The sequence below is a fragment of the Lupinus angustifolius genome, chromosome LG01, assembly GCF_001865875.1.
Source record: "Lupinus angustifolius cultivar Tanjil chromosome LG01, LupAngTanjil_v1.0, whole genome shotgun sequence".
Classification (NCBI taxonomy): Eukaryota; Viridiplantae; Streptophyta; class Magnoliopsida; order Fabales; family Fabaceae; genus Lupinus; species Lupinus angustifolius.
Genome location: NC_032009.1, coordinates 20,358,103 through 20,378,650, shown reverse-complemented (window position 1 = coordinate 20,378,650; position 20,548 = coordinate 20,358,103). Strand labels below are relative to the sequence as shown.

At 33.0% G+C, this 20,548-nt stretch overlaps 4 protein-coding genes across 8 annotated transcripts; 1 reads left to right on the top strand and 3 right to left on the bottom strand.

Annotated features, from left to right (window-relative positions):
- Positions 3,279-9,704, top strand: LOC109352951 (primary amine oxidase-like). 2 transcript variants are annotated; one of them, XM_019595140.1, is made up of 6 exons: positions 3,279-4,123; positions 4,839-5,220; positions 5,330-5,443; positions 5,901-6,439; positions 6,663-6,830; positions 9,687-9,704. In XM_019595140.1, the coding sequence occupies exons 1-6, from the start codon at positions 3,339-3,341 to the stop codon at positions 9,688-9,690; spliced, it is 1,992 nt and encodes a 663-aa protein (XP_019450685.1). In that variant the 5' UTR covers positions 3,279-3,338; the 3' UTR covers positions 9,691-9,704. The 2 variants fall into 2 exon arrangements, with proteins under 2 accessions (XP_019450685.1, XP_019450683.1); XM_019595138.1 differs by lacking the exon at positions 9,687-9,704 and having other exon boundaries at positions 6,663-6,861.
- LOC109352978 lies at positions 8,456-9,950 on the bottom strand. The gene is made up of 5 exons (XM_019595167.1): positions 9,890-9,950; positions 9,702-9,852; positions 9,243-9,462; positions 9,077-9,122; positions 8,456-8,746 (listed from the first exon to the last, which is right to left on the bottom strand). The coding sequence occupies exons 2-5, from the start codon at positions 9,826-9,828 to the stop codon at positions 8,636-8,638; spliced, it is 504 nt and encodes a 167-aa protein (XP_019450712.1). The 5' UTR covers positions 9,829-9,852; positions 9,890-9,950; the 3' UTR covers positions 8,456-8,635.
- LOC109352958 (mitogen-activated protein kinase 16) lies at positions 10,896-16,691 on the bottom strand. 4 transcript variants are annotated; one of them, XM_019595145.1, is made up of 11 exons: positions 16,556-16,691; positions 15,830-16,137; positions 14,529-14,937; positions 14,261-14,388; positions 14,118-14,177; positions 13,433-13,582; positions 13,201-13,356; positions 12,909-13,120; positions 12,393-12,494; positions 12,101-12,261; positions 10,899-11,657 (listed from the first exon to the last, which is right to left on the bottom strand). In XM_019595145.1, exons 2-11 carry the CDS (start codon positions 15,851-15,853, stop codon positions 11,368-11,370), a joined length of 1,692 nt encoding a protein of 563 aa, XP_019450690.1. In that variant the 5' UTR covers positions 15,854-16,137; positions 16,556-16,691; the 3' UTR covers positions 10,899-11,367. The 4 variants fall into 4 exon arrangements, with proteins under 4 accessions (XP_019450700.1, XP_019450693.1, XP_019450690.1 ...); XM_019595148.1 differs by having other exon boundaries at positions 10,898-11,657; positions 12,119-12,261; positions 15,830-16,678; XM_019595151.1 differs by having other exon boundaries at positions 11,580-11,657; positions 12,084-12,261; positions 15,830-16,677.
- On the bottom strand, positions 17,517-20,331 carry LOC109352972 (endo-1,3;1,4-beta-D-glucanase-like). Its single transcript, XM_019595161.1, has 7 exons — positions 20,140-20,331; positions 19,762-19,783; positions 19,268-19,394; positions 18,699-18,789; positions 18,456-18,545; positions 17,801-17,901; positions 17,517-17,672 (listed from the first exon to the last, which is right to left on the bottom strand). Exons 1-7 carry the CDS (start codon positions 20,285-20,287, stop codon positions 17,532-17,534), a joined length of 720 nt encoding a protein of 239 aa, XP_019450706.1. The 5' UTR covers positions 20,288-20,331; the 3' UTR covers positions 17,517-17,531.

Sequence of the window (20,548 nt, the reverse complement as noted above, 5' to 3'; positions counted from 1 at the left end):
GAGGAAAACTATAGTTATTTAACAACGAAGTAAGCAAAAATAAATAATGCTATTACCAAAAAAAAAGTTGAACGATTATATGCTATCCAATGAAAACACTATGTGCAAGTTGGTGGCGAGTCGAAATAAGACAATGGTTTATTTAGCATTAAATTAGCCTCCTCGTGGATCACACATCAATTATAAATACAGAAAATGGTCAGCAATAGACTACTGTCTAATTTTTAATCTAAAAAAAACGTTGTATGGGTATATATCGGGAATGCTAACGTGTCTATCTTATCTGAGAAAACAATAAATAAATAAATAAATAATTTTTTTATATTAAATATTTATGTGTTTACATTTTGAAATATTGTCCACTTGAATTTCTAAAATTTGACTTACTATACTTGTATTACTTAAACAACGTAGTTAAGTTACTTGTTAACACACCAAATATCTTCTCCTATCATAAAATAATTTATCTCATTAAATTTATTGATTATCTGACATATGTTATTTATTTTTTATAATATATTTTAAAATGAAAACTTCTAAAGAGTATTAAAATGGTAGTAGGCTATGAAGAAGCACAGATACGGATACGATATGTATCCGATACGTCGACACGCATTTTTTCTAAAATGTAGGATACGATACGTTCAGATATATGCATATAAATTAATAAAAAATGCATAAAATATGATAAAATTATAAGTGTAAATCGATATATTCTCTCATACCATCTTTCTTCTCTTCTCTGTTAAGAAATAAAGGTAAGTCCTTTATTTATCTTCTCTATTAACACTCACACGTTCTCTTCTCTTTATAAACATACTAAGCGAAAAGAAACTAAGAATTAAGAGAGGTAAGTCTTTTTTTGTTTGCTCTTCACAACATACCTATGGCGGTAGAGACAGTAATACTAAGCACCGGCCGACGATGTTATGGATCGGAAAGTACCAACTATTCGAGGGTCAATGTGGTGTGATGGTAAGTTGGTATGATGTGACCTTTAAATAAGTGAGTGTTTATTGAAAACAAATCTATCTTATCGTAAAAATGAATCTATATATCTTATATTTTATTGAAAACGAATCTATATATCCTATATTTTATTGAAAACGAATCTGATACGTGTCTTGATATTTTTTTTTATTTTTTTATTTTTTTTATTTTTGGATACTCTATGGACATGTATCCTTCGCGAATCTGAGCGTATCCGTGTCGGATATGTGTCGGACACCGACACGCGAGGGTATTTGGCGAATCCGTGCTTCATAGGTAGTAGGCATGAATAAGAGAGATTCTTGATGAACAAGAAAGAATGAGAAATATGTTATTATTGAATTAAATTCCAAAGTTATATTGTATCATCTATATAAATGGAAGAAAACACTAACTACCCTAACCAAGTTAACTATCCGACTAACAAAAGCTCAACTATTTTAACATTCCCCCGCAAGCTGGAATGTTTCAAACATTCCAAGTTTGAAATAATTGTGTTGAATACGATGATATACTATAATACATTCTCTTGCTGCTGAGTGAATCTTTGCCTACCAGTCTTGAAATCTGAACGTGAAGCAATACTGACGTTTAACCACCATTTGGCAAAAGCAATTTCATCTGATGCTTAACCATCTATTTGACAGAAGCAAACCAATCATAACAGATGAAAGAGAGAAATGAGATGAACCTTAATCTTGATCCTTATACGTTGCTTCAATGAAGAAAAAATTATACACTATAATGTTATGTGTTTAATGAGAGAGAAAGAGAGGTAAAGAAACTAGAGTAATAAAGAAATGAGAAATAATAGGATTAATAAATGAAAGAATGTGTAGATTCTTGTTGTCATTGATAAAAGATGAAAGAAGATAATTGAAAGAAACAAATATTGTTGTGAACGTGCCATTGAAAATGCTCTCATCTAAACCTGAAAATGCTGCCTCGATTCCTTTTTTTTTCTTCAATAAGGAGACAAGGAACTTGAGACTAAGTTGTATGTTCTGGAAGTTATGCTTCTCATCCATTGCACAACTTGTTTAAACCGAAGCCCAGAAGACAATAAATTTGATTGATGATAGCTTCAGATGCAAGAAAGGCATGGTACTTCTTGGCTAGACTCTTGATGATTCTTTGTTGAACTTTTGATGAATCTTGGATAGGAAGTATGATAAGTAGAAGCAATCAATCAAAGAGAAATAATTAGCTCTGATATCATATTAAAATGGTAGTAGGCATAGATAAGAGAGATTCTTGATGAACAAGAAATAATGAGAAATGTGTTATTGAATTGAATTAAATTCCAAAGTTACATTTAATCATCTATATAAATGGAAGAAAACACTAACTACCCTAACCAAATTAACTAATCGACTAACAAAAACTCAATTATTTTAATAAAGAGAAATGAAATAAAACACATGTAAAAAACATCAGGCTACTTTTAGTTTTTTCAATAAGGAAAAATGTATTAAAATGAGCACAAGGCGTGCCCACCCAATACAAGAAAAAGATCAATTAATAATCTTCTTAGAACTTAGAATGATACAGACTTTTGGGTCAATACACCAATTTGCAAAAGATAAAGAAGACGTGTTGTTTGTAATATTGGTAAACTAAATCCAAGATCTAGTTTGAATTAAATCAAATAAATGCACAAAGCTTGGTGTCTTCTCGGAAAAAATCGCTTCATTTCGCATAAGCCAAATAGACCAAAACATCGCAAACCAAAGCAAACGCCACAGGTTAGCATTAATTTTTCTTCCAAGCAGTCATGAAGATTGAAAAGATCAAAAATTGTAGATGACTTACCGCTAAACTTTCAAATAATTTCAATTTAATAATGATTATAATTTATTATGTTAGTAACAACTTTTAGCTTAGGTTAAAAGCTGATTTTACATATGTTCAAAAACAATATCATATTTTATGTATCTAAAGCTGATTTAATGTATACGATGTTTGCATGTGTTTAATTAGATAGAGTTATTTTTGAAGTAACATCCACAAATGAAGGGATGGATTATTATTATGTGGTGTGTGATTAATGGTTTGAACCACATCTAAACCATTGATTTGAAAAATAGTTAAATAATTCCAATTGAATAATACATGATTTATATACATCTAATACCAATAAGCTGAATTAACATAAATAATTCGTTTGAACAAAGCATCCAGTAGCAAGTTGCTTAAGGAATAATAATCCACGTGATCCTAATGGAAAAATAATATAAGCAATAAGTTATAGCAGATGGTGTATATTTAAGGGCATTAAGAGTACCTCCTATTCCATCCCTCATTCTTCACACTAATACCAAGCTACCTAGGGCTTGAACTACCTAGCCATGAGTTCCACTATGAAACTTATGCTCTTCTCATTCTTCACCATTCTCTCCTTCCAAACCGTTTTTTCAGTTACCCCACTCATAGTTCAACATCCACTAGACCCATTAACAGAACAAGAGATAACCCTTGTTCAAACCATAGTTCTAAGGAAGTACCCAACTTCAAGAAACACACTAACATTCCACTATGTTGGCCTAGATGACCCTGACAAAGCTGCCATCTTAAAATGGCAGCAATCCCCGAAACTCGTTAAAATCGACCGCAAATCGTTCGTTATTGCTATCATTAACAGCCAAAGCCACGAGATCTTGATCAACCTAAAAGCCAAGGTCATTGTCTCTGACAATATTCACAAAGGGAATGGCTTCCCTACCCTATCAGTTGAAGAACAAGGCCAAGTCATAGAGCTTCCACTTAAATATGGTCCATTCATAGCTTCAGTAAACAAGAGAGGGTTGAACCTCTCTGAAGTTGTGTGTTCAACTTTCAGTATTGGGTGGTATGGAGAGGCTAAAAGCAAAAGGTCATTGAGGGTGGAATGCTTCTTGAAAGAAGACACTGCCAATATATATGTGAGGCCTATTAATGGAATAACCATACTAGTTGATCTTGAGAAAATGAAGATTGTTGAGTATCATGACACTGAGATTGAACCAGTTCCAACAGCAAATAATACTGAATATAGGGCTTCACGTCAGAGACCACCATTTGGTCCAAAACAACATAGCTTGACCTCCCATCAACCTCAAGGTCCAGGGTTCCAGATCAATGGCCACAGTGTTAGGTATAGTATATATATAATCATATTCTCAACTTTTATTTTTTCTCATCACATATATATCACTATGATTTCTATTCAATTATCGACTTATTTTTATTAGTGGGTGATATATAAATTTTATTATAAATCCATGCTAACGTCTTCCTAAACCTAGCATGTGGTGTGTCTTTTCCTGATTCAAACTTGGAGTTATCTAATATATATATATAGATTAACATTATTTGAATTATTCAATAGATTTGAATCATTAGATTTTCATAGAATAAATGAGTAAAATATGGAGTAGATTTTTTTAACTTCAGATTAAATGGACCACCTCTTGTATATATAATTACACATTATAATCATTGTTATATATACTTTTGCATTAAAAAATATATCATGGAAAATCTTTTGTGCTTTCCACCAAATGCCTTTAATTTTATATAACATATGTTTAAGAGTGGTTAGAGGAAAAGTATGAGAATAGTTTTAATTTATTTTTTGTTCCACTTGGGGACAAACTTTTGATTGACTGTACCTGGATTAATTAAATATAAAGATAAACTTAAGGATCAGACCTACATCATTTTATATGAAGAATTAGACCTACTTGTTATTGCATCTGATTGAGAATAAGATATATATATATCATAATCTTGTATGTTTTGTTTAACTCGGTAACTAAATTAAATAGAAAGATATAAATTTTATAACATATGTGTGATTATTGTTTCAGCTGGGCTAACTGGAAGTTCCACATAGGGTTTGATGTGAGAGCTGGTGTTATCATTTCACTTGCATCCATTTATGATCTAGAAAAGCACAAGTCACGAAGAGTATTATACAGAGGCTATATTTCAGAGCTATTTGTGCCATACCAAGACCCATCAGAAGATTGGTATTATAAGACATTCTTTGATGCTGGAGAGTTTGGTTTTGGTCAGTCCATGGTTCCCTTGATTCCTAACCTTGATTGTCCACCTAATGCTCAATTCTTAGATGCACATTTTGCCCAAGCTGATGGTACCCCTACAACATTAAACAATGCTTTCTGTGTCTTTGAACAATATGGTAATATCATGTGGCGTCATACAGAAACTGGTATCCCAAATGAAAATGTAATAATTACTATAACTTCAATTATGAATTATGATACCTACATACCCTTATATTTATAATTCTTGACATTATTATCACGTTATGTGATATGTGCATTTACTTTTGCAGATAGTGGAAACTAGGACTGAAGTGAACTTAATAGTCAGATCCATAGTCACTGTGGGAAACTACGACAACATTTTAGATTGGGAATTCAAAGCAAGTGGCTCGATCAAGCTTGGGGTATGTATATTATAGATCAGTTTATTTTGCTCTTTGCTTTATTTATATATATATATATATATATTTTTTTGTAACTAGTTGATGTTACACAATATAAATTTGCATGAAAATTATTTACAAAAAACAAAAGTACATAAAATTATTATTATCAATATCAATATTTTTTTATCAGAAAAAATAGTACATCACGTGGTTGACCCCAAGCCCTAGCAATCACTTTGCTACGCATGCGCGTACCATATTTGAATGGTTTATTGGATTTGGAATATAAAAATAAAAGAATTTAAATCTAACATGGACAACCCTAATTGAATACATTTGTCAGCCTTTGTCTTAATTTAAATCTAATGCTCCTTTTTGGGGACATAAAGTCATCAGCATATGCTTAATTTGTGTAAACTTTGGTTAATTTATAATAAATCTTATTTAATATGTATGCTTCAATATTATATTATAGATAGCACTGTCTGGTATACTGGAAATTAAAGCAGTGGGAATTAAGCACAAGAGTGAGATTAAAAAAGAGCAACATGGTTCGTTGGTATCAGCAAACAGCATTGGTGTATACCATGATCATTTCTACATTTACCATCTTGACCTTGACATTGATGGTGAATACAACTCTTTTGAGAAGACTAATTTGAAGACAGTGAAGGTCACAGATGGAAGTTCAAAGAGAAAGAGCTATTGGACAATTGAGACAGAAACTGCGAAGACTGAATCTGATGGAAAGATAAAGATTGGAACAAGCCCAACAGAGTTTGCAGTGGTGAATCCTAATAAGCAAAGTTCTACTGGAAATGATGTTGGGTACCGTTTGATTCCAGGACCCGCAGTTCATCCACTTTTAACTGAAGATGATTACCCACAAATCCGTGGTGCTTTTACCAATAATAATGTGTGGGTAACTCCATATAACAGGACTGAAAAATGGGCTGGTGGACTCTATGTTGATCAGAGCCGTGGAGAAGATACTTTAGCTGTTTGGACCAAAAGGTATATATACTATACATCATAAATTATATTATTTTTGAATAACAAACTAATCCCTTTCGGGGTTCGTAGTCAAGTGTCGCTGACAGGAATCGAAATTTTGACATTGGGATCTAGTGAGCCCTTATACCATTAGTCCAACGACTTGTTGGTGGTAGGTGTTGATATGATATTATTGATTTCGAGAACTTACAATTTCATTTGTTGGGATTGAAAATAAATGCAGGAATAGAGACATAAAGAACAAGGACATTGTGTTGTGGCATGTGGTGGGAATTCATCATGTTCCAACACAGGAAGATTACCCAATAATGCCATTGTTGAGCACAGGATTTGAGCTGAGGCCAGCGAATTTCTTTGAGAGGAATCCAGTCCTTAAAACCCTTTCACCAAAGGATGTTCAATGGCCAGGATGCCCCAAATAAAGCTAACTAGCCCTACCAGTTTATTTGCATTGTTATTCAGTAGAGTGTTGAAATGGTGTTTGTTTATTATTGAATGCGGGAGAATAATTTATTGCATGTTGGAGAATAATATAATGTATTGCTTGTCACCAACTTTTTTAGTTTAATGAATTACATGTCTACTTTTTTGCAAGTTGATGAAATCACGTGCTATGTTATTTCCTTAATTTATTATCATTATCAACAAATTTAGCAAAAAAGATTTCCTATAGTAGCTAAATTGCCATATATCCTTTAATTTAAGGACGAAAAGGGTCAAAATTAGACAACGACAATTTTCTTAAAGTATTGGGTATTATTGAGGAGTTTTTTTCCTGTAGTTTTATAATCTAGAATATAATTTCCATTTTTATTAATTAATAACCTACTTAATAATATAAATATTAAAAATTGTAGGATTCAGTTATGATTAAAACTTTATCTAATAAAATTTTAATTCTATTGTTTACTCGATTGTAGTAATTTTTCAACATGTGACAACTAGATATGAAACGAATATAATTACTCGATTAAAGAGTAGAAAATACTAAAGAAGAAAAGAGTAACAACAAAATTATTATTATAAAATAAATTTCTGAGCAATGGCATTGATTTGCCTTTGAAAACACGGGAATGTCCCCCCTCGATATAATAATTTTTTATATATCAGTAATAGAATTTATTCCTTAAACAAATTACAGCTAAGAGGATTAAGCATCGAGACTATAAATTTAAACAACTACTCCATTTTCACAACATAAGTAAATATAGTAAAGGATTATAATTTGCTTTTAGATATTGTAATTCTATGAACAGAAGATATCTCAAAAACTTGAAGTAAACAAATTCCCTCGCACAAAAAAGTACTTAATAGAGATTTAATCTTTTGATATCATATGCATTGTGACCTAGCTAGTTTAGCTGTGTGTTTATTATTTATTTGACCCAAAATAGTGTACATACTTTATGTATAAAAAGTCAAGGATGGATAAAGAGGTTAAGAGGTTAATGCATTTTAAAATTTAATAAAGTTAATAATGATTATACTTGTGATTTTATTTTGTTATAAACATAACACTTTATAGGGTCGAGATCTCGTGCAGTTTTTTAGTCAGTGATTACTTACTACTTTTATTAAAATAGAGAGAACTTTGATTAATCCAATACGCCCTATGAAACATTTTTTGGGGCTATATGCTAGGGTAAAAAACTAGGCCACTGGAAATGTGAAAATGTAACATTTTCAAAATAAAAAATCTTGCTTTTTATTATAAATTAGTACAAAAAATTCTTTGGAATTTGAAAATATTTTATTAACTTGAAAAATATCACCATTCTCAATTATGCCTCAAATCATATCTAAGACCAATAATATTAAACTAAAAACTAGAAAAAATAATAAATATTAATTTTTTAATTTGAGACATAGTTTATGATATCAGATTCTTCTCAACATATTTTTTCTAATGACATGATTCTCCCTTCGATGGAAGAGAATGACCCTTTTTATAAAGCCAATCGTTTGCAAAATTATGTTTAGTTTTTCTTTACCCCACAAATGCAATTAACAAAAAAATTGATGAAAAAATATATACGTATACATTGAAATCATGGAAATAACAACACCAATCAAACTTTAATCCAAATGTAAGTAAATAGCCGAAATAAATATTAAGTAAAGATAATTAATCTTGCATTGGAGAATATTTTGGTGAAAGAGTGTATATATTATATACATGACAGAGCTAAAACAGATTCAGACCCTTCCACCGCTCTGCACAATAGATTCTGAAACCCCAGCATGGATAACACCCGTGCATAACATTTGTGTTGCACTTACAATTATCGTAAATACTTCTAAGGTACGCTACAAAATAGAGGAAATTTAATTAATTAGTTTATTCTCCAACATACAGCTACCTCTTTTTTGTATGAAATCAATAATAACATAATACAGCCATTATATTTTCTCATGAACGGTCAAATTCAGTTTTAGGTGTAACAAGATGTTGATATAGTAGTGTAAGACCCATTGGTTTAATTCTTGAGAATAATATTTATTGGGAAGGACAATTACGAAATTCTTGAAAGGGATTAATTTTTTACCCAAAAAAACAGTAAATATTTTTGGTAGCACAAAAAAATACATTTTTATGTTGGTAACTATATAATAATTGAAATTCTAGCATATGCTTACCAGGTTTGAGTCTGTCCATCCAAGTTGAATTTCTTTGCATGCAAATCTGCAAGAAAAGAAGCAGTTAACAATATAACATTGATTTAAGCCATGTTATAATCCTAGGATATTAATGCTAGAAATTTGATAGAAAACAAATATAAAAGCAAATTAAGTAAATGCTGACCCCATGGCCAATAATGTGAGTGCCCATGTTGTGAATGAAGATATAGCTGCTGCATGTAAGTTTGAGGCATTCCATTCAAAAATGTTAAGCAATCCAGTGAATGAAGTAGTGAACCCAACAACACCAGCAATGAGAGAAAATATTATGAAGAAACCAGTTGCCATGTTTCCCATTGGGAAATATATTGGAAATATACGAGCTGGAATGGACAAAACAGATGCTGCAAAATGCAAATACATAGCCAAGTAAACAAATTTATATTAAACCATATGCCATCATTAAAGTTACATTAATGAATGAATTTAAAATGTTTTTTACACTATCAGCACATCATCCATCATTCATTTGTATTCCTTTCGTTTAAGAGTAAATGATGGTTAATAAATCAATAATGGATGATTGCTAACAGTGTAAAAAACTCTTACACCGTCAATGTATACATATTTAATGAATTACTACCTGTTTCACGAGACCTTTGGATCCCATGATTTATTGCCCATGAAGCAATTACAAGAACAATGAAGTACAATGCAAGATTTAGTGCTAAGAGGATGAAAGCTACTGATTTGGATCCTCCAGAAGCCATGGTGACCCTTTATTTATGCTCAAACACTAAAAACCAAAAACCAAAAAGGAAAAAAGCAAAAGCTGAACTTGGTTGCCTAGCTTAGGAGGTGGAAGATATATATAAGACAGTAGTTATTTACCCTATTCATTATATTATAGCAGTATATTACTAGGAAAGGTAATCCAGCAGTTTGGTTCTTCTTTGCTGTATACAATGAAAAAGAACTTTCTTCAGTATCAAGAAATGGCTTGTATTATTCTTTGATCATTATCTGGTTTGCCTCTTCAAGAGGGAAGGAATATTTTCATATACTTTAATAGTTTAATATCCATTTAGGCAAAACTAGTTTTCAGAATCTTTCTATAAATCAAAGTATTGTTACTTCCTGGAGTCTTTATGAACAAAACAATCATATGTTTTTTCATACAATCTGAATTGTCCAAGGCTATGTTTGAGTAACTTGTAGTAGGAAGAATGAATGGAATGGTGAGATGATGAAATAAAGTGAAATAAGATGTAATGAACAACAATTATTGACAATTTTCTTTTACTGTCAACTTCACAATCCAAGAATTATTTTTTACATCCATTCCCCTCATCTTTGCATGATGTTTGGCATGAGGCAAGTGAAGGGGAGAAAGAGTAAGATAAATGACTTATTAAAATCTCTTTTTAGAAGATAGGAGAAGTAAAATTTAATGGTTTATTCTTAATTTTGGTAAGTGAAACATGTGGACTAAGGCTTGAAATTTGGACTCATGTGGTCTATTATTAATTGACAAAATAATATGTTTAGTGATTCTCATCCAACAGATCATTTAATATTCTTTGGCTGTAAGTGAGAATGTCATATTTGGTTTTGGTTTTATGCATGATGGCCTTAACAAGATGGGTTTCCAGGAGGCATTTTCTTGCTGCCAAATTCATTTTATAACACTAGAAATATGAATAGTTATGATAATTCATATATACAAAGCATAAAGTGCATTAATTTACTTCTCATTTCTAAGCATTAAGCTAGGTCACATGCAAAATGCAAATGAGTGATAGAGTTGTGCAAGTAGTTAAAAATATAATATCATTGTTATGATACCACAAGTAATAGGGCAACACTAAGGACTAATGTTATTAGAGCAACATAAATTTGTTGGTAGCAATTGCACTACCTTCATTTCATGCTTTTCAGATATTTCATAGAGCAAGAAAATCATGATAGGACCATGTTAACCTTGCAAGGTTCAGAATAGTAAAGCAAATTGCAATATCTAATAAAACTTTAAGCCCCTTTACCTCTTCCTATATGAAGATCAAGGTTCTCCCACTCAAATATTTTGTTCAATTCAGCTGATTGATATGAAGTTTAGGTGTGTGGGACAAGAACCCAATGTATCAGGTGCATGGCACAAGGCAGTTGTTGGCCACAGATTCAACATATCCAAAGGGAAAAATTGCACTGCCTCCGTCGAGGTTTAACTTAATTATACTCATAGACGTCTTGTTTCAAAAATTACACTCGCCTTCCTTTTACGGGAGATGGGTATAATTTAAATATCAGTCTCAATACCAATTACCACCAGCTCCGCCTTGAGCAGCAGCGACTTTACGCGCTACGTATTGAGTCTTCGGCTGAAGCCCGTTAGAACCCTCGATCCCATTATCTTCTGCCCTCTCATTTTTACAGCTTGGGTTTCTTCTAGGATATGAACAGCTTGAAGCAGCATACTGGGCTGAAACAGATGGATTCTTAACTATCCTTCGCTGTTCGGTCTCTGCTGCTGTCACTGCTACCCCACAGTTGCTGTAATGCAATGCTGAACCAGCAACTTTTCCATGCCGTGCAGCAACTCCTGAAGCAAACAAAACACAACAGATAGAAGCAAATTTAAAGTGTATTCAATAGAAGCATATACTGATAAACTTTACACCAAAGTATGTAGATGAGAGAGATGTGTTCATGTGCATCCGGCACAAATAATATGATGGAAAAAAGTAAGTCATTCAAAGAATTACAAAAGTTTTTCCTAGCTCTATTTCTTTAATACCAACACTGTTGTTTCCACCATTCACAAACAATTCTCACAGTGTGGCAGAAGAAAGTATATATTCACACAAGAAGAAACATACAACTTATTGGCCCGGAGAATGATGAATGAAATGAGACAAGCCTTGAGAAAGAAAACTACACTTTTTGCACATAGGGCATGGTCTGCACTTATGAGAAGCAGGAAGGAAGAAAGCAAAAGAGGGAAATAGAGAAGAAGCAATATGCACACCAAAATCAGTCATCAACCTTGAATATTTTGAGGGCCTTGTAAAGGAAACCTGGTGATAGGGATAGCACCACTCCTATCTATGGCTGGCCTCTCGAGTTCTTTGATGCAACACTTGGAGAGATCATCCGCAACCTCGGATGTATTCTGTCTTGAGTTATCTGAATACAACACACACTGCCTGCATTTACAGCCTCAAATCAGCAAGGTATGGCATTCAGTAGCAGATAAAGGGATATGCTGACAAGATGAAAGAATACTATCCAAAGAAGAAAGGTGCATTTCCACAAACATAAGGAAAAATTAGCATACCTGGGTAATGATGCATGTTGCCTCTCAGGTGGAATAACTGTTCCACCTTTTCCATAATGCTCCTCAAGATATGCAAACTGCTTCTTGAAGTGGTCCACAGCACTGTTCAATATAGGTGTTAGGAAAAAGAAGGGATAAAAAAATGTAATACTGACCTCATATACTACGTAACTTTAAGTGACAAATTAACAAGCCTATATAAGTATGAAATCACAGACATCCTTATATTTGGGCCAGGTAAAGTTTCCAAAAGAGGTTTGATGAAGAATTAGAGCATCTTATTACAAAGAAAGGAATATGCAGAAGTGGGGAACAAGAATAGAAATACTCCTAACACCTATTTATGAAATTAGTTAAAGGCAAAACCAAATTGACATACCAAATGGCATAATTTAGTAACTATATCAGGTGAAATACCAAATTATGTTGTTTACAAATTTACAGGTGCAACATGTTCAAACCCATGCAAAAGAAAGAAAAGTGAAACAGAAAGTTGGAAGCAGGTTTGGACAATACCTTGGATACATGAAACCTGTTGGCTCTTCTCCCTCTAGATGTTCCTTTAACATCTTCGGATGGTACTCTAGAGCCTCTCGGTATATAAGCTCTCGCACATCTTCCTTTGTTATTCTGCGCCTCTCAAATTCAAATTCCATCTTGGTGACTGGTTGAGCTGAAGGCTCTCTCTCAACCTTGGCCAAACCTTTAAAATATGGATCCGCTAGAGCCTAACAATATAATGCACAATATCCCCTATTAAAAACAAAGATGATATGGAAAAAGAACTATAGATGGATGGAAATTAAACCTCTTCAGCAGTAGGTCGATCCTTAGGTTCAAATGCCAGCATCCTTTCTAACAAACGAAGAGCAAGGGGGTCTGCATTAGGAAACTTGTGGGAGAAAGGAACCGGCTTCTTCTTACGCATGCTGCTCAAGTATCTCCGAGCTTTTTCATTTCGAATCTGTCAATATATACTACTAAATTTAGTGATAAATAAAATACTCAAAATTGCTAAAAGGATGAGTGATTTAACAGACCCTAGAAATTGCTTCATGAGATGGTGTTCCAAGAAAATCAGTCATTATATCCAATTGATGGACAACATTCTTCCCTGGGAAAAGTGGTTTTCCAGTTAAAAGTTCTGCGAAAATGCAACCAATGCTCCATATGTCTATAGCTGGTGTATACTGAAAGTGAAAAGTTAATAAACACGTAGATCAACCAAAAGCAGGGCAATAAATCAGTACTATACAGAGAATCATAGAGCTAGAAACATTATCCATCTTCGTTTCACATTATGAGCAACCTACTATTTGATTAGATCACAAAGTAAACGGTACAAAACCAGTATGCATTGAGTATGAAACCAAACAAGTTCAATTATACATGCGGGAAATAAACAATAATGAGAATGTTAGAAGATCAGAGGGATAAAATAACTCAGTATGACAATTCCTTTCTGTTTGTTGAACTCTAAACCTTAAAAGTTGTCAATGGCAAGAGAAGTTAAAAAATCACTGGATAGTTAAAAAATAGTTTGTTAGGAGCAATGTCCACAGCACGGCACCAATATTACAATTAACTACAATAAATAATGTAAGAAAAAACAAAAGCCCCATAGATTCATTGCAAAATTGTTTGCGGAAAGATACAATGAGCCCAAATGAAGTTTAAAGCAGGGATAACTAATGATCTAAGATTAAATGGAAACAGATATTACACCTTGGAGAAAAAGGATCCACACAACTCAGGAGCTCTATACCACCTTGTCGCAACATAATCCTGTGAGCAAACAAATGAGCATGGGCATGATTACTTGGGAAGAAGAGCAATACTCAGAGATTATTTCAACGAAAAAATCTTACCGTCCAAAAGATAGCAGTTGGTGTATCATTAAAAGCCACCCTGGCAAGACCAAAGTCGCAAATCTTCAGTTTGCAATCAGCATTTGCTAAAATGTTTTTTGGCTTTAGATCTCGGTGAAAAACATTTGCTATAAAGCCCATTAAGAAGTTCAAAATCAGCCACAATGATCACAAACTTAGCAACTAGTTTTCATAATAAACCTTAACTAAGAAAATGCTACATTAGTAAATCTAAAATAAAATAAAAACTAAACATAAAGATCATAACCTGTGTGTATATACTTCAAGCCTCGAAGAAGCTGATAGAGAAAAAACTGGTAATGCTCAGGAGTCAAATCATCATTTGCTTTGATGACCTGGTGTAAGTCAGATTCCATGAGTTCAAAAACAACATATATATCTTTGAATTCCCTTCTAGAAGGAGGTAACAAAATATGCTTGATCTCCACAATATCAGGATGATGTAAGAGTCTAAGAAGTTTGATCTCGCGAAGAATGCGGGTCGCATCAGAGACATGTTCAAATATGTCATTGATTTTCTTAATTGCAACCTTTTCTCCTGTGTGTGTATCATAAGCAGAGCAAACAACACCATAGCTTCCTTTACCAATTACTTCTTCTATTTTGTATCTACTCCCTTCACCATATTCTGTAAAGAAGTCTACATCCATAGAGGACTGCATTCACACAATAAAATAAGCTAGGTGAAGATATGAAGCATAGCCAAAGTCGTGCATGTGATTCAAATGATCTGCAACATATATATTCTAATGAAGGAAAACAGAATTAGGCAGCATGTAATTTATACAAGAAAGTCAATATCTCAGCATCTGAAGTGTGTGCCCGTCCATAAAAAAATAAGGGAAAAACTAGATAAAAACTGAGACGATGAACAACCTGGCGGTTCATTTACTCTTAACACCACCCAAAGTACATTAGAATCGAGCTTTTAAATGTAATATTTTGAATTTACTAAGTAGTATAATAAGGATAAAAAGAAAATGAAGTAAATAGTGAAGATTTGCTGTCAATATTTTTGCAATATTGAAATGAACAGTGAAACAGGAAATTGTTGAAAGGACTCATTGTAATGTTCTGCACTCTGCAGATATGGTAGGAAATAAAAATAGCAGACAACACATCTTAAATAAATGACAGAAAAACTTCAAGCAGGTCCTCTACAAACCAAACACTACAGACATAAGAACAAAGCATTGAAACACTGATATTTACATGACAAATTATTTCCTCCAAACCAGACAGAGTCTCATATCATATATCCACAGCAAAATCAAAATAGAAAGAGAAAAACAAGTAAGCAGAGCCAGGGAACAGACAAAGCTAGATGGTATGAAAAAACAAAATTTAAATCCTGAGAGTACAAATTCTATTCACAACTCCATATCATATATAGATGCAGAAATTACAAAACAAGGAGCATCCATTCACTTCAATACCAACCCAAATCGTTTCTAAGAATATCAGCCAATAATTCAGTACAAATCATGCTGTATAAACACACATATACAAATAAGTGTTCATGTATGTATGTTAATTTAGCAACTTCACCTTTTTTCTCTGATCAGGCAGCATCTTGGAAACTAAGCATAAAACTCCTCAATGAATCAAGCCACAAGATTCAACCCTAACTCAAACTCAGATCACCAAACTTCCACTTCAAAAGCCCACAAAAATGATAACACCGAAAGATGCAACAAATGACACTAAAATCTTCGGATCACGAGAAGGTGAAAAGAATGCAACAGAAAAAAACCTATATGCAATAGTAAAAAGCAATGGGTAAAGTAAAAAAGAGAACTTTCAATTCAAACTTGAACGGAGCTGAATTAGAAAAGAGACCCAGTAAAGTTTTGCGGCTGCGAATGAAACAAAGGAACAAACACTATATTAGAATCGAGGAAATCGGAAAAATGAAATGAAAACAAGATAAGCAAAGAGAAGTTGACAGAAGAACCAAAATGTAGGTGAATAGATCAGGTTGGAGTGTCAAAAATTCTAAGCAATCAGCAGAAAAAAACTAATCTTTTTAACTCTCTGACAATAATCACTAACACTTGTAAAAAAGGGAATGGATCAATATTAATAATAAAGAGTGAACAGACAAAAAGAAAATATTGGGGATAGTAAAAATATGAGATTCGGATTTGTTGTTGTGCAGAAACAAAGTGGGGAATGGAAGAAGAAGCAGAGTCTGCAGAAAATGGAAAATTGGAAGCGAAGAATAAAATATAAAAACAAAAACTTTCGGATCAGAGAGAGAGAGAGAGAGAGCACCGTGTAGTTGAAGAAAGCTGTATTGCGATGTAAAGTTGTGAAACAGAGAGACAGATAAAGGAACAATAATGTAATGAATCTAGATACTAACTCAAAAGTTTGTTCTTATTTTAAAACCACCAAGGAACAAAAAATGTGAAGAATCTAGATATTAATTCAAACCTTTATTGCCATTTTAAAAGGACAAGTTGCCATTAGTATTATTATGAGAAGATACTATTTATTGATATTGTAATCTTTTACATTGTTAATATATATTGATTGCTCATCTTAATACTCATTGATTCTTGAATGGAAAATAATACATATAAATGATATAAAAAAACATAAGAATAAAAGAGGACACTTGTGATCCATATTAGATAGGTGTTAATACTTATTTATTTGCCTCTCTCTATATATAACAAGTATGTGTTGAATAGTATAATGAAGAGCTCTAAGTACAAGTTTTTCAAATTGCAAATGCAATATTGTGGTCCCAGTAACTGTCGCAACCATATCATACCACAACCTGATCACAATTCCCTACAAATCTTCTTTCTTCCAAACATTAGTGATATCATGATCCCTCCACATCCTATGTTGCCTGAAAGCTACACTTCACTTAACTTCCCAATTTGCAGGAGATATATTGTATCTCCAACTTGAAACCTCAAAATCCTTGTTACATTTGTTTGTTCTTTTTTGGAAGCCAAACTACTGATTAATGAAATCATGAGGTGGGTATACTCATACACAGTAGTATAAAAGATTTACACAAGTAAAAAGAACAACATAATATTATTAAATGTGAAATATCAACTATAAATATAGGAGATGTCCAACAACAAAGTCAAATCACCAAAGGCAACATTATTCCAAAGAATCTGGAAATATTATCAATGTCCAAGTAGCATTTTAACATTCTCCATTCTAGTACACCATGATTGATACAATCAACAATTCAACATAGAAGTTCTTCACAGAACAAGAGTTCTCACTTAAGATGTTTAGCAAACCAGTCCAACAAGATCTGATGAGACTCCTCTGCAGCCTTCACAGCTTCTGTATCTTCAGTGTTGTATCTCACAGTCCAACCATGAGCCACTTTTGGAAATATTTTAACATAACTGTCAACCTGCACAAAACAAAAAACCACCCATAGTCATCTTAAATACATGATAATATTGTATATGATTTGATCCGATACACAATTGTATATGATAATCTTGTAACCAGAAATGAATCAAAATATACTTATCTGACCTCAGATTTAGCAGCTAGGACTTCTTCAAACTGTTTTATAAGTTCTGGAGGTGAAATACTGTCAATCTCAGCTCCAAGTATAGCAGTCGGAATATCAACACCTGAAAGCAAGACCAATAAATTCAGTATTAGAAAATGACGCGAGAATGAGTTTGTTTGAAAGAAGCTACCAATAAAATGGAACCATTGTAGATTTTTGTTCATGTTGACAAAAATGTCATCAACAATCTAGAAACTCTTTTAAAACGTCCATAAAGTGGGGATTCTCATGGTTCAAGCAAGGTGTTTGTTGTCTAATAAAAACTATTTACCAAAAACTACTCATGTCTTCCAATTTAACAATAAACATGTGTTTTGAATCTATACAAAAAACAGCTTTCTGCCAAAAAAAATCTCTCTGCAGCATTTTGATTGTCTTTTTCCAAAAGTTAATCCAAGCATGTACTATAAACCTAATGATTATGATAACTATATAATATGATAATTTGGTAATAATACTAAGCCTCCGGCAAGCAAACATGTTTTAATTAATTGTCAGACAATAGACAAGAAGCTGCAGCATAATTCTAGTAGTCTTTTCTCCCTGAAAGAAAAATTCCTTAAAGAATATACAAACTAAATATAAAATAAAAAACTAATAATTGAATTTTCATACCCTGGATGTCATCCACGGTAACGAATGATGGATGTAAATGCACAGCAGCTTGGATAAGTCTTGATTTCGAAAGTTCAACAACAACCTTACCTGAGATAAAGGAGAAAGCATAGTACATTTTGTGAGTTCAATTTCAACTTGGTTGTTTTTAAAACTTTAAACCCAGCTGAATAAGACATAGCATATAAAAAGGAGAAAAGAAAAAAAATAGAACATGAAATAAGTGGAACGAAGGGAACTCACCACCCCAGCAAAAACCAGCAGCCCCGATTGTGGAAACGCCTTGACGTTTCAAATCTTCAATTATGGGTTTTGCAGCCTCAAAACCCTTGTCCTATTAATAGATTAATCCAATAGGCAGGCATCAGAGGATGGTGCAGTTTTTGCAAATATGGTTTTGAGATAATTCATAATATTATATCCACATCAACTATAGAAGTGGCAGGCCAATGGCTAAACTGATATAACATTAAAGAAACAAGACATCTGAATCCAGTCACACATCTTCCAAAATTCGAGTCATTCAAATAGTAACAACAACGACAAACATCAAACCTTTTCCCACTAGATGAGTGGTTAGATGGATCAAGGGAAGATATAATGTCATATCGTAAAACATGTCTGTAGACAAACCATTTAAATCTAAGTTATCCTTAATGGTTTCATTTCAGATTTCGTGGTCTCCCTCTCAACGTCTACAGATTGGGCTACTGTATCTCCGTATTGAGGCGTCCGAATTGCCGGAAGTGAGATTATATACCAATTATGATACCAAAAACTGGATTTCTATAAAACGGACAAATCTGACTAACCTGTTTATGATCTTTTATCCAAAGAGGGAAAGGCCTGTCAGGATTCTGAGGATTGTAGGGTTCACCATCAAAGAAGTCAGGAACAACCACATAATACCCAGCAGCTGCGATCGTGTCTGCAAGTTTCCTTCACAACATACAAGTATAGAACAAGCAATGTTACTTAACAGGAGACCACATTACAGTTTGCATCATAGATATAGATAGATAGCTAATAGGCAAATAGGGCAGAGTAAAATAGGCAAAGAAAGCAGAATGAAACATCCAAAAGGGAGTATAATTTACCAAAACCTTGAGAAAATTTTCAAGAGAAATGGTAGGCATCATAAAATAAAAGGGAGTGTAATTAAATATGATGAAAGACGATCCACTATTTAACCCCAAGGTACATTAGGACAGAATTAAACCATAATAGCTTGCTCAAACAGATAATAAAACTATCAAAAGTTAGTAAAGAGAGATAGAAACCAAGCATGATCAAGAATTAGACACACCTTAGATTTGGTGCTTCATATCCTGCAAAACAAATTCAGCATATCAAGTTAAAAATTAAAACTTTGTATTGGTTAAAGACAATAACTGTTCAAATATTACATGTTTAACAAATCCCATATACAAGTCTTCCTCAAAATACTACTTTTTGAAATCTTCAGCTGGGAAAGTATTCAGATTATGTATATGTAAATGTTAATGGAGCATAGCTCCTGCAACAAATTTATAGCCACACAAAGCATGCAAATTCCAGAATAGATCATGCAAATGTTAATGTGTGTATAGTTTAGAGGGAGAAAGTGAAAGGGTCAAGATAATGGTTTAGAAAGTAGGAAAAGTTTATTGAAAAGTGAAAAAGGTAAGAGAGAGAGAGAGAATACCAAAAACATCAGAGATTAGAAGAACGGCGCGGTTAGAATTAGGAGAAGCGGTGAGATATGAAGGAAGACCACCGATTTTGTGAACGTGGCCAACTCCTCCACTTGGGTTCAAGTTTGGTGGATTTGAGCAGCACTCTGCCCCTGACATCTTTTCTTTCTTATCTTCTATCTCAAACTATCACTATATTCTTCTCCATTTATACATTCTTTATCTATCTCAATTTTATGTCCCGGAACATATCAAGACATATGACCATGTGATATTATATTATTGGTCGGAATAGTTGACTACATCAAAGATAGGTATCAACATATCTTAATGTCACATCCCAAAAAATGGGAGTCACATATATTTTTAGTTCATTGAAGTATAGATTCTATCTTTTATACTCATTATTAGTCATTACTT